At 38.3% G+C, this 15,164-nt stretch overlaps 2 protein-coding genes across 3 annotated transcripts; both read right to left on the reverse strand.

The window, feature by feature from the left end:
• Window positions 1-1,723: 1,723 nt before the first annotated feature.
• Window positions 1,724-5,773, reverse strand: LOC143883544 (uncharacterized). The gene is made up of 2 exons (XM_077386879.1): window positions 5,575-5,773; window positions 1,724-2,030 (listed from the first exon to the last, which is right to left on the reverse strand). The coding sequence occupies exons 1-2, from the start codon at window positions 5,699-5,701 to the stop codon at window positions 1,828-1,830; spliced, it is 330 nt and encodes a 109-aa protein (XP_077242994.1). The 5' UTR covers window positions 5,702-5,773; the 3' UTR covers window positions 1,724-1,827.
• Window positions 5,774-7,914: 2,141 nt separating this feature from the next.
• On the reverse strand, window positions 7,915-14,499 carry LOC143883546 (putative clathrin assembly protein At1g03050). 2 transcript variants are annotated; one of them, XM_077386881.1, is made up of 3 exons: window positions 14,272-14,499; window positions 11,560-12,328; window positions 7,915-9,288 (listed from the first exon to the last, which is right to left on the reverse strand). In XM_077386881.1, exons 2-3 carry the CDS (start codon window positions 12,206-12,208, stop codon window positions 8,201-8,203), a joined length of 1,737 nt encoding a protein of 578 aa, XP_077242996.1. In that variant the 5' UTR covers window positions 12,209-12,328; window positions 14,272-14,499; the 3' UTR covers window positions 7,915-8,200. The 2 variants fall into 2 exon arrangements, with proteins under 2 accessions (XP_077242996.1, XP_077242995.1); XM_077386880.1 differs by lacking the exon at window positions 14,272-14,499 and adding an exon at window positions 12,847-12,957.
• Window positions 14,500-15,164: the final 665 nt, after the last annotated feature.

Consider the following 15,164-nt stretch of genomic DNA (forward strand, 5'->3'; position numbering starts at 1 on the left):
AACGTATTAAACACGTTTTTTGTACCAACATTCCAATTTTACCCATGCTATATTTTATAAATGACAAATTTTTAAACATATGAAATATGTTTTGCCAACTAGGGTCCCACTCACTTAATCAAGAGATAAATTAAAGTCTAAGTCACTGAGCAATTTCTTAAATTAATGATGCTATCATCATTCAATAAGCAAAAGTATTAAACACTCAAAATTTGGTAGTGCTGATATCATTCCTTTTGGAAAATTGTAAGTCAAAGATAAGGATGCCAATATCAATTCCTTTCCGATTTTATATAAGCAGAAAGTAGAGTGATGTAATAAGTTAGATTGTAATGGGAAGCCTTACCTGCTCATTTGGACCACCCCACGAGTGGAGGATTGGATTCTCAGAATACTTTCTAGCCGTGGGCCCATTTCACATGTCTGCCTCTAACGTGTTGATCTTGGACCGTTGATGTTCCTGGGCCCACCATTCGATCCACTATTAGAATCTAATCAACTCAATTTGTTCTAGTCGTTTGATCATGATGATGGCAGCCTTACACTTGTACACTGGGCCCACAACTCTGTACTGCTCAGCCATGGTACTTTGATCACATGGCTCAGCCGTCCGTTTTTTAGTCAGGGGGGGATTGAGTACATGTGAACAGTACTTTAAAGCTCGGAGTGTCTCAATCAGAAATTGAAGGGGTTAATAATATGACACGTGGCATTTCATGGGTGAGATCAGATGGTAAGAGACAGAAAAAAATAGAGGGTCCTACCGTAGATTGATCTCAACCGTCGAAAATTAAAAGTGGCCCGGAGAATTTTTCTAAAAAATCATCTCCATTAGATGATCCTAGCTCTTCGATCTATAAAGATTTCTATAGGGTGTGTTTTATCTATACATTAAAGGCTTAGGATCATCCAATGGAGTTGATTTTTTGGGCTCAATCTAGTAACATTATGGCCCAGCAACTGAATTGTTTGAATCTTCGAACAAGGTGGGCTTCATTGTATTTTTAGAAATGCATGCTCACCTGCGAACAATGGATCGAAGAGTTGAGATCATCATAACGACAATATCATATATGAATCTCCACGGATCGAAGAGTTGAGATCATCATAGGGAGATGGTTTTTGGGGCAAGAACTATTTACATTGGGTCGCAACAAATGAATGGTATGGATCAAACGAACAAAGTGAACCCAAGTGATTTTTATTTTTTCTTTTTTTAACAATGTATGTTTATTGTGCCTACCTTCTTCAAAGATTTAAACCATTTATTGTTGGGCTGGGTTGGTGTTCAAAGATAGGAGAGAAAGTACTAGTTGTAAGATAGAGTTTTTACATTGTGTTAGCCCTTATAGTCAGTCAAGTATTTTTCAAAATGGATTGTACAGCCCACACCATAGGATGATCCAGCTACAACGTAAATAGGTTGTGCCCAAAAAATCATTTCCATAGGATGATCCTAAGCGTTTAGATTGGAGGGCTAGGATCATCCTATGCAATTGAGATTTTGGGGCAAAACCTATTTATGTTGTGGCCCGTCAAATGGACGGGTCAGATCATCCTATGATACGTGCCGTAGGGTCCATTTTGAACATTATGGGACTACACGGTCTTGGACCATATAAAAATAAAATCTTGTGAGGTTATTATTAACTATGTGGAGGGCTCACCAACTGTTCAAGTAGGAACCGATTGTGTTGTGGCTTCACAACCGGTAAAAGGTGGGGAATTTATCACTGCCCTTTTCAATTTTAATTGAAGTTTCTTATTTCTCTACAGAAAAAAAAAAAAAAAACCATACAAAGTGCAATGCTAAATCATAATCCCCCTCTATAGAACAAGCCTATTAAGAGGGATAGTTGTCAACATTTCTTTGACAGAATCCCCGTTCATAATCTCAACCGTTGATCGAATCAGATTGGTGTCCCCGACAAATCTCGAGCGTTGTTGCCTGTATTCTTTGTTATTGGACGATGGTTCGACTACGTCTTTTGCGAATCGCACCTTCTTCTTCGGTAAATTTCTTTCAACTCCTAGTAATTCAATTAATAATACAAAGTGGGTTGAACAATGATCATCAAAGCAAATATATCTATAAATATAAATTAAAATTATGATGTAACAAATTATAAAAGAAATAAATGAAAACGAATGAATTATTATATATGAGAATAGAAAAAAAACGCCCTAAAAAGCATCTATAAATAGAGAATTGCCCGACCGTCAAAACATAAATGGCAAATATAGACAAAACATGCTGCCTTGATTTCCGAACTAAGGAAAAGTAAAAAAAGAGGGTTCCGCTTGGATTAAAAATCAAGGGAGAGATGGTTCTCTCTCTCCGCCCTTTATGGTTTGACGGTCGGGCACCATATAAGTTCTCCTATAAATATAATATAAAAATGGTATATTAGTCAGACAAAAGAGAGAATAAAAAAATGACAAAATAACGACATAAATCAATATCTATAAATATAAATTAAAAAGATGATGTATTATCTGCCCAAAAGAGAGAATAAACAAATGATAAAATAAATGATTGAAAGTGAATGAATTATTATTTATGAGAATTGAAAGATAAGCAAATATATCTATAAATAAATATAAACTAAAAGACGGTGTCTTATACAAAAATAGATTTTTTATGCCCAGTGCATGTGTAGTCTAGTATTTTACAAAAGGGAATTGCTAGCGTCCATCGCAGAAGGTATCACATGTCAGACCAACCACCTCGTGAATGGAAACAAAAGTTGTTGTCTTCATTCACGAGGTGACTGGTCTGACATGCGACAGACCAGCTGTGAAATGCCTTTTGCAGTGGACCCTAGCAAATCCCTTTTCAAAAAGTATTGTGGGGCTCACTTCATAAGATGATCCAAACCGTTCACTTCTGGGCCGCACAACATCCTTGAGCATTCCTAACAGCCTTTCCTCCAATGCCACCACTTGTCAACACGTTACTCATAAATTTTATATAACAAAGTTGGTGCCATATATTTGATAAAATGACAAATATACCCCTATTTCAAATGACAATATTAGTATTAATTAGAATGGCTGTTTGGGATAACACTGACACAAGCTTCTCTTCCTATGACGAATTTATGGGTGGTAAAAAATTAAAAGAGAACTAAAAACCATATTAAAGTTCCATTTACAAGACTACAAAAGAAATTGGAAAAAATACCGAAAAGGTATTAAATTCTTAAATTTGCATCCAAAGAGAGCTGATTGGAAAGTGGCGTCGTACGGGACATGCCCCTAGCATGGTTTTACCTTGTTTCAAAATTCTTCTCTCTCATTTTCACCGTTCATTGCTGTGTTTTTTACCATCTAAAAGAGGAGGAAGTGGAAGATGAAGAAGGAAAAAGAAGAATTGGCATCGGAAAAATGGAAAAGAAGGAGACGAAAGAAAAAAGAAGAAGAACCCACCCGTGAAAAATGGAAGACACCGGAAAAAAGGAAAAGAAGAGGACGAAGAAGGAAATAAAGAAAAATCAACTTGGGGTCGTCGTGATTTGACTCGGGCTCATCTCGGTTTGACTAAGGGTCATCTCGGTCTGACTCAAGGTCATTGCGGTCTGACTCAGGGTCATCTCAATCATCTTGGTCGAACTAGGAGTCATTTCGGTTGAACCCCAAAATAGCGTCCAGTTCTACTGGAACAACCCCGAGTTCGACCGAGATAGGCAACGACCTGGTCAGACCATTGTGATCTCGAGTTTGAAAGAGATGACCTCGACTTCAGCCGATTCTAAGTGCCTTCTATTTTTCCAGCATCAATTCTTCTCCTTCCTTCTTCTTCCTCTTCTTTTCCATTTTTTCACTTGCCTTCTATTTTTTCAAGCGCATTCTATTTTTCCCCAGGTCAATTCTTCTTCTTTTCCTTCTTCTTCTTCCCCTTCTTTTTCTTCTTCTTCTTTCTTTTCTTCATCCTCTTTAGATAGAGATTGGTGAACGGTGAAAATGAAATAAGAGTTTTGATTAAAAAAGGGTAAAACCGCCTTCAAGGGCATTTTAGACTTTTTCCCTATTCGGGGCAATAATCCATTCACCTCGATTTCTAGTGCTAGTCGCCGAAAATTTCAGAATTTTTACTCATTTTCTAAGTTTTTTTCCAAAGGAATTCATTGAAAAAAAAGGGAAAGAAAAGGGAGGAGCAGATAAAAAAAACAGAATACTGTGTCGAAGGGGAAAATGAATGTAAATAAATGACGAAAATTAATGCCCAATTTGAAAAGAAAGAAAAAGAACGTGGCTAGTTCAAATTCAAACCTTCTTCTTGAACTTCTCGGATATTTCTTATTCTAGAGAAAAACCTGACATGTGCATATAATTATGTTGCTTATGGATAGTTAGAATCTAGTTATTATCTAGTTGTGGGAATATATTTTAGAGTTATGGGTAATCATTATGTAGTAGTGGATGGTGGTTGCGAGGTGTATTGTAAATTTGTAATGGTGTAGTTATGTAAATGTGTTGTAGGGATCTCATTGATCTAGGTGTCTTTAGTAGTTAACGGTGGTGTCTATTATTTAAATGTTTTGTAATTGAATGCAAGGGAAGAAAAAAAATTTACAACGAAGGAAACTGTTGGGGTTCCATGCAAAAGCAATAGTCCCACATCGGACACGTAAAATGGATGTGGATAGGTTATAAAGGAATGAGCACCCTCCCTCTAACAGCTAGCTTTTAGGGTCGAGTTCTACCCGGTTTGATTCCCTACAAATGGTATCAGAGCTAGGGCGTGGTAACCCTAGTTTGCCTCCGAGGGCGGGAATGTCCCTCGGGGAAGATCTCGGAAACCCCGGTGTAGTTATCGTGTGGAAGGGCGAGATGGTCCACGTTGCTTCCGCGTGGAGGGGGAGATTGTTGGGGTTCCACGCAAAAGCAATAGTCCCACATCAGACATGTAAAATGGATGTGGTGGCTGCTCGGATACCAAATGTTAAATACCTTACGAATACGCCAAAACCTCCTGATGGAACATGTTAGGCAAGGCCCTTTAAACCTGTCACATACCAAGCTAGGTCCCACCTAGTCCATACCAAGGCGGGCCCGGCCCCACTCTGGACCTTAACATTTTCTTCGTTTATTTGTGTTATGGCCGATTAGGCATGTCACAAAGCCAGAGATGAGAAAGTGAAAAACAAAGAAAGTAGAATTGCAAATACTCTTGAGAAAATATAACGAAAGAAAATGGAGTAAAAACGCAAATCCAACACCCATTTCTCAGAAAGATATACCCATCTTTTTCTTGCAAGGAAAATCCACACCCATCCATTTCAAATAAAAACCGTTATACTGAACGCATATAAAAAAAATTTACAAGGAAAACAAATGAACAGTTAAATAGAAAGGAAAGCAGAAGTGGAACCATCCTCAAAGAAAAGCATACTCAATAAAAAACCAATCTTCTTCATAAATTTTAAAGAATCTTCCGAGGAAAAAAAAACAGAGGATGATGAATAAAGGGAAAAAAAACATAAAATTTTCTTCAAGAAAACAGAAAACTGACCCAATTGAAGAGAAAAAATCCACACCAAAATAGAAAATGAAGAAGAAAAACAACCATACCAAATTCAAATTCGACCTTCTTCATGAACTCTGAGACGAGTCTTTTATGGAGTTGCAAAGCCACCAATACAACGGTCCCCGAAACTGCCACAACCGCCATCAAACCCAATCCATTAGAGCTCACCATTTCTCAAAAATTTCTTTTAAACTCAATCTCTGAACAATCTCCTTCAAATACACAAACACATACAGACAGACAGAAAAAGAGAAGAAACAATCCCCACGAATTTGAATTCTCTAATGTTATAGAAAACCGCTTACCAAACTCTTGAAAACTCTTAGACCATAATACCCTCAAATGACCATAATACCCTCAAACTGAGAGTTTCTGGACTCGGCTGATGTTCATATTTTATTTCTCTTGAAAATTGCTATAAAGAAAGTCATTTTTATGCTCCATCATAAAATGAAATTTTAGATGCTGGGAAATGGTATATCCTCCGGTTCCCTTTTGCACTTGAGACAGCCCTATCTAGTATAAAAGAGTAGTCATAAATACACTAGAGGGGGTTGTTCCAAGTAAATACAAGGGGCGAAAGTATCACTTCCTTTTTATGGTTATATTATATGTTGTCTATTTTTCCAAAAGTAGAATGAAGATAAGAACAATGAAGCCCGCTTCATAGAATGATCCAAAGCGCTCATTTGTTGGGCCATAACGTAAATAGATTGCACCCGGTAAATCATCTCCGTGGGATGAACCTATCCCTCTGATCTATGGAGGTTTCCATAATGTGTAGTCGCTCTACAGATCGGAGGATTAGGTTCATCCCATGGAGATGATTTATATTCTATTTATGTTATGGCCCAACAAACGAACGTTTTGGATCATCCTATCAATTGGACCCCACTTTTTTTTTTTTTTTGAAAAATGTCGGACTTCTCGTGCACAACAAAGCATATAAAATCTCTCCTAAATGACACTTATTCGCCCCACCTCGGCCTCGTTTATGTGATCAGATCCGTTAATCCAAATGGCAACAATAGAATAGACCCGGCCAATATCGTTGGGAACAACTTGATTGGACTGTCATTTTAAACTATTGAAGGGTACTTTAGTCATTATGTAAAAGATATTTTAGTCATTTTAAAGTACGCGTGGGTAACTTTGGTCATTTGGATTCATAACTAACTCCCAAACCCATGTTAAATACCAACCGACCGTTACTTTCAAGTTTCAATAAGGACCTCGTGACAAAGGAGAAACACGTGTGAGGACTAAATTTGTTTAGGAGTTGTCTTTCTCAAACTCAAGCCGACTAAATTGAGTTATCTATTTAGAGGGATTTGCTACACAATTTGGCAGAAAGCAATTTTGCAGCTCCCAATTCGAGGGAAAAGGATAAAGGGGAATGATAGATGCAAGGGCCGTCTTTATGCAGGAGCTAAAGAAGGGGCCTTGAATAGATCCACATCACTAAATGCAACCGAATTCAGTTCCTCAACCGACTTTAAAAATGACCTCTATAGATCTGAGGGCTACTAGGGTCATCCTATGGAAATGATTTTTGGGCCACAACCTATTTAGATCATGGCCCATCAAATGAATGGTTTGGATCATCCAGTGGTGTTAGCCTTACAGTACTTTTTAAAAAATGTGGGACTATAAGGGACACCTACCAACAGTGTACGTGGCAATCGGCCCCATTGAATCCTTCTGACATGAAGTACATCAGCCCCTCCGCAGACTGATACACTGCTGCTAGGTGTCCCTAGTAATCAAAAGGGGAGGATATATTGCTTCCCCATATAAAATCTCCTCTAAATTAGCCATGATCATATGATTTCCCTCTAAACAAAATTCACCCATCTGAAACCCAATTGACCCAATTCCTTGTGAGGTATGGAAAGAGATCAAATTCGAATTCAAAGCAGTGGATACCTTGGATATCTTGTAATCCAATAATTCCCGTTCGTTCTCCTAATTGGACCATAGAAAATTACGACTCTTCCATTGTTGAATCTAATCTGGATTTAATCAGAAGTGGATCAAGAAGTCTTTAGATGAAATACAGGCAAATTTCTTTTTCAAATCACAAATCTCTCAGTATTGTTGAACAGGAGACTCATTTAAATTGGAAAAATACAAACACTGTCCAGGACAGCCCTATCAACTCTCTCCCTCACCAGCCCATCTTTTACAAATGAACCCACAAATATTTCATGGAATATTTTTTGCATGGTTTCCAAACACGCTCTAACTGACCAAATCTTTCATCTCACATAATACAGATGTGTAATCGAAACTGCTAGAATCTATTTGGGAGAAGGTATACATATAGGGATGTTTTCTTTTGTTCTCAACCACTTAGAAGAAAATGATAAATTTAAGGGATAAAATTACAAATTAAAGGTCCCTGTAAATAATTTGAACTGTGGTGGTTCAAGCTATTTCCTGGAAACAATTTCAATATAATATGAAATTACAAAATCACCCCTATTACACAACAAACAGGACCAAGCTAAGTTAACAACATGATTATAGTCTCTTAGGTCCGATTTTAACAAATGAATTGATTAATTCCAAATTCTGAAAAGATGAATAAACAGAACCATATAAAGTTCATGTGTTCCATGAATAGATCTCTTAGTTGTTGAGAGGGTTTCCCAAACACAATTCGAATATTCACCTCATATAACTACTGTGTTGTGTGTATCCATATGGACTAGTAGATTGGAATTTGGACATACCCAAATGCCCTTGCATTCCATCCCTAGCATATTGTTGCCACATGAGCTGCTCCTCCACCAACAGTTGTTGTTTCTTCTCCATCTCCGACATCTGCACGTAAGCCGGCGGCGCCACCACCAAAGAAGCTGCAAACGGATCCCCTCCTCCTCCTCCTCCGCCGGAATCCGGCGGTGGAGGTGCCGGCAATGCCAATAAGGCCGCCCCCGGTGTTGTCTTCCCCACAAATGCAACACTACTAGCACTACCTGTCCCCACCCCAACAACACTAGTGCTAGGCTGATGCTGGTACATTCCATTTAACAATAACATATCAAATCCTCCACCAAGCGAAGTCTTCTGATTCGCGAGATTGCTCACGGATTGCACCAATGCCGTCTCCCAATCCGCCGATGAGTCATCGTTCGTCGGAAATGCTTCCCATTCCGGCGGCTTTGTCACATCTCCGGCGAACAAGGCCAATGCCAACTTATCCCCTTGTTCTTCGCTCGTCACTGCATCATCGTTTATATTCAATAAATCAGCCTCTTGTTCGTGAGGTTTCTTCTCTTTATCTTCTTCCTTGTGCTCTCCGGGTGCAACTTCTTCAAGCCAATGCTCCGGCGCTGGTAATGCTTTAATACTTGTTAATCCGTCTTCAACTACTTCAATTTTTGCTTCTGGCACCACCTCTCTCTTTGGTTCTATACTCCTTGCCTTCCTACTTTGCACCAAAGAGGACTTATCTCGTATGAATTCGTCCATCACCTCGAGTTTCTTTTGGGTAATTCTCTCCACTTCTGGGTACTCTGATGATCTTGCAATCCCAACTGTTTTGCAGTAATTGTAGAAGGCGTCCAGCTCATCGAACTGCTTTGATATTCTGCTGAAGATCTCAAACACCTTCACACAATCAGGGACTTCGAGTTCCATAAACCGATCGATCAAGATACCCATTATCTCTGTGGTGTCGTAATATATCTGGAAGCTCTCTTTCACTAATGGGTAGAGGGCGACAACCACAACACGATTGCTCTTTGCCGCACCTATATATAGATTGAGAACAGACTATGTTCATATGCAGAAATTTAATTTAATATATATTGCTAAAATTCATCTATTCAGCTCAAAACAGCTCAAAATTTGTTCGAATTTACTCTATTAACTGTTAGTGATTTTGGATTTTCAAAATCATGTATTTTGCATGTTTTAGTGTTTTGGAAAATATTTTATCAAAAGCGTTTGGGAAAAAGAAAAATGAGTTAAATAACCAACCACTCACTAGTAAGGAAAAGCCAAAAAAAAAAAAAGATAAGTAGAAATCAACCCAAAACACTTCAATTTGTATATTTTGGCTGTTAAAATTTAATTATTATGTTAAGAAATATCATAGTTGCCACTGTGGAAATTGTTAGAGAATTTTCAAAATGCAAAGTAGTATTTGGAAATTAAAATGTTTTTATAAGTTTTTAATTTTAAATATAAAAAGAATTTTAAGACAGGGCCGGTCGTCCGAGGGTCGACTGGGGTTTCTCAGACGACTGCAGATTAGTTACTTGAAACGTAATTGATTTCCAGGGAGGTGTCGGAGGTTGACCGCTGAAGGCCGGTCGACCGCGGTTCTTTGGTTCGTAAAAAATAAAATGGACAGGCGCATGCCGGAGGGCGACCGCGGTAGCCAGGTCGACCGCGGCTGTTCGAAAAACTATTTGTTAGGAGAAAATAGACATGGCTTTTTACTTCCGTTTTCATCATTTCTTCATGTCTTTTGCTTCCCAAGAGTCATGGATGTTTTTCAAACACAAAGGACACTTTGTGGGTGATCCAAGACACTTAAATCACCAAGAGTTGTGATCAAATGGTCATTATTCAAACCAATCAAAGGGATGCTTTTAAGAGATGTTTCTCTTAGTGAAAAGACATCAAGGATTCTATAAAAGAAGCGAAAACATGTCTTTTTAAATAATGAGAAAAAGCAGTTATTGCTGTAGTTTTTCTTCTCTCTCTAGCAATCTCTTTCTCACTTGTATTTTCAAGATAGTTTTGTTCATAAAACAGTGTACTAAAATCTGTTTTCTACAGAAACAGTTTTAGTGAGTTTCTCTAAGGTTTGAAGTTCTAAAAAGGTGTTTTGGGTTTGATTCCGCTTGTGCAAAGCGCCATCAAACATTTGTAGAATTGTTCTACAAGGCTTCATTGTATCTTGAAGGCAATTTGTGGATCCCCTTTGCACACAACTGGTGGGGGCGAATATTGTCTTAAGGAAAGCGATTACGCCCCTTGAAGCTTATCTTCTTCTTTCTCATATCCTTGACTGAAGGACATTACCACCAACAGAAAGTGAGGGAGAAGCAATGCGAGAAGAGAAATCGGAGAGTGACAGTATTAAAAAATAGAAAATGCGGGAAGTGAAAAGCTCTAGAGAAAGTAAACAGAAAATATGTAGGAAATGTCATTGGCATATAATAACTCTCATTGGAAGCGAACAAGAAATATATAGGTAAGGATAATAAGTAGAGAAGAAGATTTCACGACTAATTAGAATTACAAATTTTAGGAATTTACAGTTTTACATATTTTATTCATGAATATTGAATGTTATGTTTTTGGAATAAGATGCACATAATTTTTATGTGAAACAGGAGAAGAGTTTTCAAGTTGTAAAAGCACTCTTTTATATTTTTAAATACACCCGTTCGAAATGATCAAAAGAAGAAAATATTCTTTTAAGAAAAAATAATCACCTAAATAGAAAGCGTATTCTTAATTAAGACGAAACACATAGAGGTGGTAATGTTGATATGCAGAAATATCATTTCTCCTTTTCAAACATTGCGGTCCTTTTTTATTTGCCATTCTCTTAAAAATATTAGGTTTTCACCTCTTTTATGCAGAAAGAAAAAGGTTTTGTTTTGGATTGCTGGCATAAGGAATTAGAATCGGCATTCTATTCCAATTCCCTTTTAACTGAATGGAAAAATCTAAAACAAAAATTTAATTAAAAAAATCAAATAAAAAGTTCATTACGACTGGTGCACCTATTGGGGCAGAAAATAGATTATGGTATATTTTTTTCCCTTTAATTCAACCAGTGTCATTTCCAATTCCAATTATTTTTAAAACCAATCGTCGAAATCGAGCGGAATCAGAATAGGATGCTTTTTCAAATGCCTGATTCTAGCAATCCAAATGCACCCAAAATGGGGTGAAAATGCTGGGAAATATAATTTGCATATCATATGTTATTCACTTATTCCCATCACATCCACCAAAGCCATGATTGACATAGATCATTTTTGTAACGACGGAATACTTGCCTGTGGGTCGACATGCTAGAAAGCGTTCAAGAAGCTGTTGCAAGTGTTGAGTTCGGGTAAAAATGAGGTCAGTCTTCATGTCACGAACTGGTGTGGCACGAACAGAACATGCGGTGCCTCCTCCTTCCTCTTCCTCCTCATCTCCCATGGAATGATTAGTATTGCGCCGCCCTTTCTTCCCATGCATTCGAAACTCCAAGCGTTCATCGAGATACAATGCAAATGTGCGAACAAAGGCGGAGAAGTCCCAAGAATTGGAGAGAGATGTGTCGCGAAAGTCCGACATGTTGAGTAGCCTTGTTCCACGTCGTGTCGCGAAGAAGATCTCTTGCTCATATGCTGGATCACCATCCGCGAGGAGACGATAAATCAAGATGAGTGTCTTGAGGGCGACCGTCCAATTTCGGGTCTTATTGAGGCGTCTTGAGAGGGTATTCACACATGTGCTAATATAAGCACTCGAGTAACATGTCAGGCTTAGAATTTCTCGTATGTGCCTCTCGTCGGCGGGGTGCTCATCGTGGCGAGTGGCTTTCACAATCGCCACTTCGAGGTCGGAGATGGAGTTGCTGCTCCCAACTTTGGCGAGCCCAATGCTCGTCCGATCCTTCACTGCACCGAGGGCTTTGCGGATCTTGCTTGGTGCCATGGTTTCTTGCTAGAGGGTGCCTAGGATAAGGATGAGATGTTGTGAAGAATAAGGATATATAAATTCTACAATGTTGAGCGCAACTTTGGATAGGATATGGAGATGGCCAAACCTATATTCCTGAAATATAGAAAGAAAAAAGATGATTATTTAGCAAATAGTTGTTGTAATAGTTTCAGAAATGATATATAGTTAATATCTTACAAGGAGACCTTAATGTTCCATTTGCAAATTGGGTTCAATTACAGCAAAGTTGTATTGGATATACACATTTAATCATGAGTATGTAAATATAGACCTATGCCTTCATAAACAAATCATGTAAATATAAGAAAAATAGGGAAAATCAGATGTATGGCACATACACAGGCAAACTATGTATAGATTGGTGGAAGAAATGGGACCCACATCAATTCAGTGGTGAGATGTCCCTCCCCCCCCCCCCCCCCCCCAAGAAAATGAGTCTGTGGTTCATCATTTCCAGCATTCAAATATAAATTGTCCTAAACAAATTCGTCTCTTCTTCATTTCAAAATCCCAAAACCGAATGCCAAATAAAAAAGGAGGAGAAAAATCAAATTCCAAAATTTATAGAGCAAATTCAGAGAAATGGGTAAACTTGTAAACTTAGAAAATACCTTTATAATACGTAGTCTATGGCTCAAGGAAGAAGAAGAAGAGAAGATGTTCCCACCTCTCTCTCAAATTTCTCTCCTTTTTCTCAATCTGACCAAACCACAAAATACGCCACATTTGAATGAACCATACACAGTTCGATAACAACGGACTAAAAAGCGGAGCAATTCCATGGACGTAGAGATGACACGAGTGTTAAATAAGTGCTACAAAATAGAGTGCTAATATAATTGGAAATGAACTGTTTGGATCTTTGAACAGTTTCGGCCCTAATAAATTTTCTAATAACTATGCATTGTATGGTGCTCATACGTACGTAGGGGTAGGGCTGCAACTCGAGCCGGGTTTTACCCGACCCGAAAATAGCCTGGGTTGGGTTCAAGTTTCATGGGTTTCGGGTCGAGCCGGGTTGAGCATTCAAAAGCCCGCATGAATCTCGGGTCGAGCCAGGCTTGAAGGGGCCCGACCCGAGTTACATAAGTTATAGTATGTACATTTTTTTCTATTGTTAGTTAAAACTTAAAAGTTAAAAGTGAAAACCCACGCACCCACTGTTATTGTATGTGAGTGTAATTTCTGCTTCTATCAATTGAGTTGATTCAAGTGTTTGATTCAGCATTGTTTGATTGTAATTACAACATTGTTTGATTGTAATTACAACATTGTTTGATTCAAGTGTAATGTGAGTGTAATTACATCATTGTTTGATTCAAGTGTAATGTGAGTGTAATTTCTGCTTCTATGAGTTGAGTTGCCTTGCCAAATAAGAATTTTCCTTAAAAAATTGCAGCAACGTGAAAAAACCAGACCCGACCCGAGATTTATCATGGGTAGGGCCGGGTTTGGGAATCATGGGTTTTCCGAAAAAAAAGCCGACCCGACCCGACCCGAGATATTTCTCGGGTAGGGTTGGGTTCTCCAAAACCCGACCCGCCCGACCCGAGTTGCAGCCCTACGTAGGGGTACGTATTTTTTTTTTTTAAATCACTTGGGCTCACTTTGTACGAAGATCGAAAAATTGGGATATCATCCTATGGATATGATTTTTGGGTACAGTTCATTTGCATTGAACTTCGAAGATCCAAACAATTCATTTGTTGGACCTGATGCAACTAGGTCTTTCTCCGAAAAAAAACATCAAAAAACATCTCTATGAGCCCAACAACTGAATTGTTTAGATCTTTGAATAAAGTAGGCTAAGCTATTTTGAAAAAATATGTGCACCAACGTATTAGAATTTATTATAAAATTCTCTGGGATCCACCTTGTTAGAGGATCCAAACGCTCATTTGTTAGGCCTCGGTGCAAATAGGCCTTCTTCATGGATTTTAAAGAAAAAAGCTGGGATGATGATTAAAGAAAGCAGAAATCCCATTCCAAATTAAAATCCACACCCAAATAAAAATAAAATAGATAAACAAGCGTACCAAATTCAAATTGGACACGAGTCTTTTATGGAGTTGCATAGCAACCCAATCCATTAGGCCTCACCATCTCTCAACAATATCATTCAATCACAATCTATAAACAATCTTTTTCAAATACACACGCACACAAAGAGAAGAAAAGAAGCCTTTTTTTTTAAGAAGAAAAGGGAAGTGATGAATAAAGAAATGTTTGGAAGAAAATGAGAAGAAAGGGGGCCATGGAATTTGATATAGTGAAGAAAATGCCCCACGAATTTGACCTCTCTTGGTAGCTGAATGTAAGTTATGAATCCAAATTTGGATTCATAACTAACTCCCAAACCCATGTTAAATACCAACCGCCCATGCTATGGAAACCGTTACTTTCATAGCTCTTTTGTGGTTGTGGTTGTGGCTGTGGTTGTTTCACCTCCCCCTCAGATCACCCTTTAGCTCTTTTGTGACTAGCTGAGATTAAAAGATATTCTTTTTGGTGAGATTAATCTCAACCAAATGCGAAACTCTCCCGGCTTTCTATTTACATTTCTATGTTTTTTTTTTCTTCTGTCAAATATAAGTACATAGGCTTTTAAATAGGGATGCAACTCGGGTCGGGTCCACCCGAGGAACCTTTTTTTCCAATCCGAACCCAGCCCGGCCCAATTGCCAACCCGACAAGGTTCAACCCGACCTGGAACTCTTTTTTCCAAGTTGAACCTGACCCGACTCTAGTTTTAAGCTTACAAAAAAATTGATAAAAAAACTATGGGATTCAGTCGGGTCGGGTTGCCCAAACTCTCAACCCGAACCCGACCTTTTTTCGGGTTGAACCCGACCCGAGTTGCACCCCTACTTTTAAAATCAAGGGTCCACACATGATCCTGCTCTTCAGATGTTAATAGTGATTAATTGAA

Source organism: Tasmannia lanceolata, unplaced genomic scaffold (genome assembly GCF_043159265.1).
Source record: "Tasmannia lanceolata isolate RefF3 unplaced genomic scaffold, GAP_Taslan_0.1 ptg000008l, whole genome shotgun sequence".
NCBI classification, from domain to species: domain Eukaryota; kingdom Viridiplantae; phylum Streptophyta; class Magnoliopsida; order Canellales; family Winteraceae; genus Tasmannia; species Tasmannia lanceolata.

Coding starts and splice junctions, on each gene's coding strand:
- LOC143883544 (XM_077386879.1), bottom strand. CDS start 5,701: ATGGTGAGCTCTAATGGATTGGGTTTGATGGCGGTTGTGGCAGTTTCG. Junction 2,031..5,574: donor GAAGGTCGAATTTGAATTTG/GTATGGTTGTTT, acceptor TTGAATTACTAG/GAGTTGAAAGAAATTTACCG.
- LOC143883546 (XM_077386881.1), bottom strand. CDS start 12,208: ATGGCACCAAGCAAGATCCGCAAAGCCCTCGGTGCAGTGAAGGATCGG. Junction 9,289..11,559: donor TCTAGCATGTCGACCCACAG/GCAAGTATTCCG, acceptor ATCTATATATAG/GTGCGGCAAAGAGCAATCGT.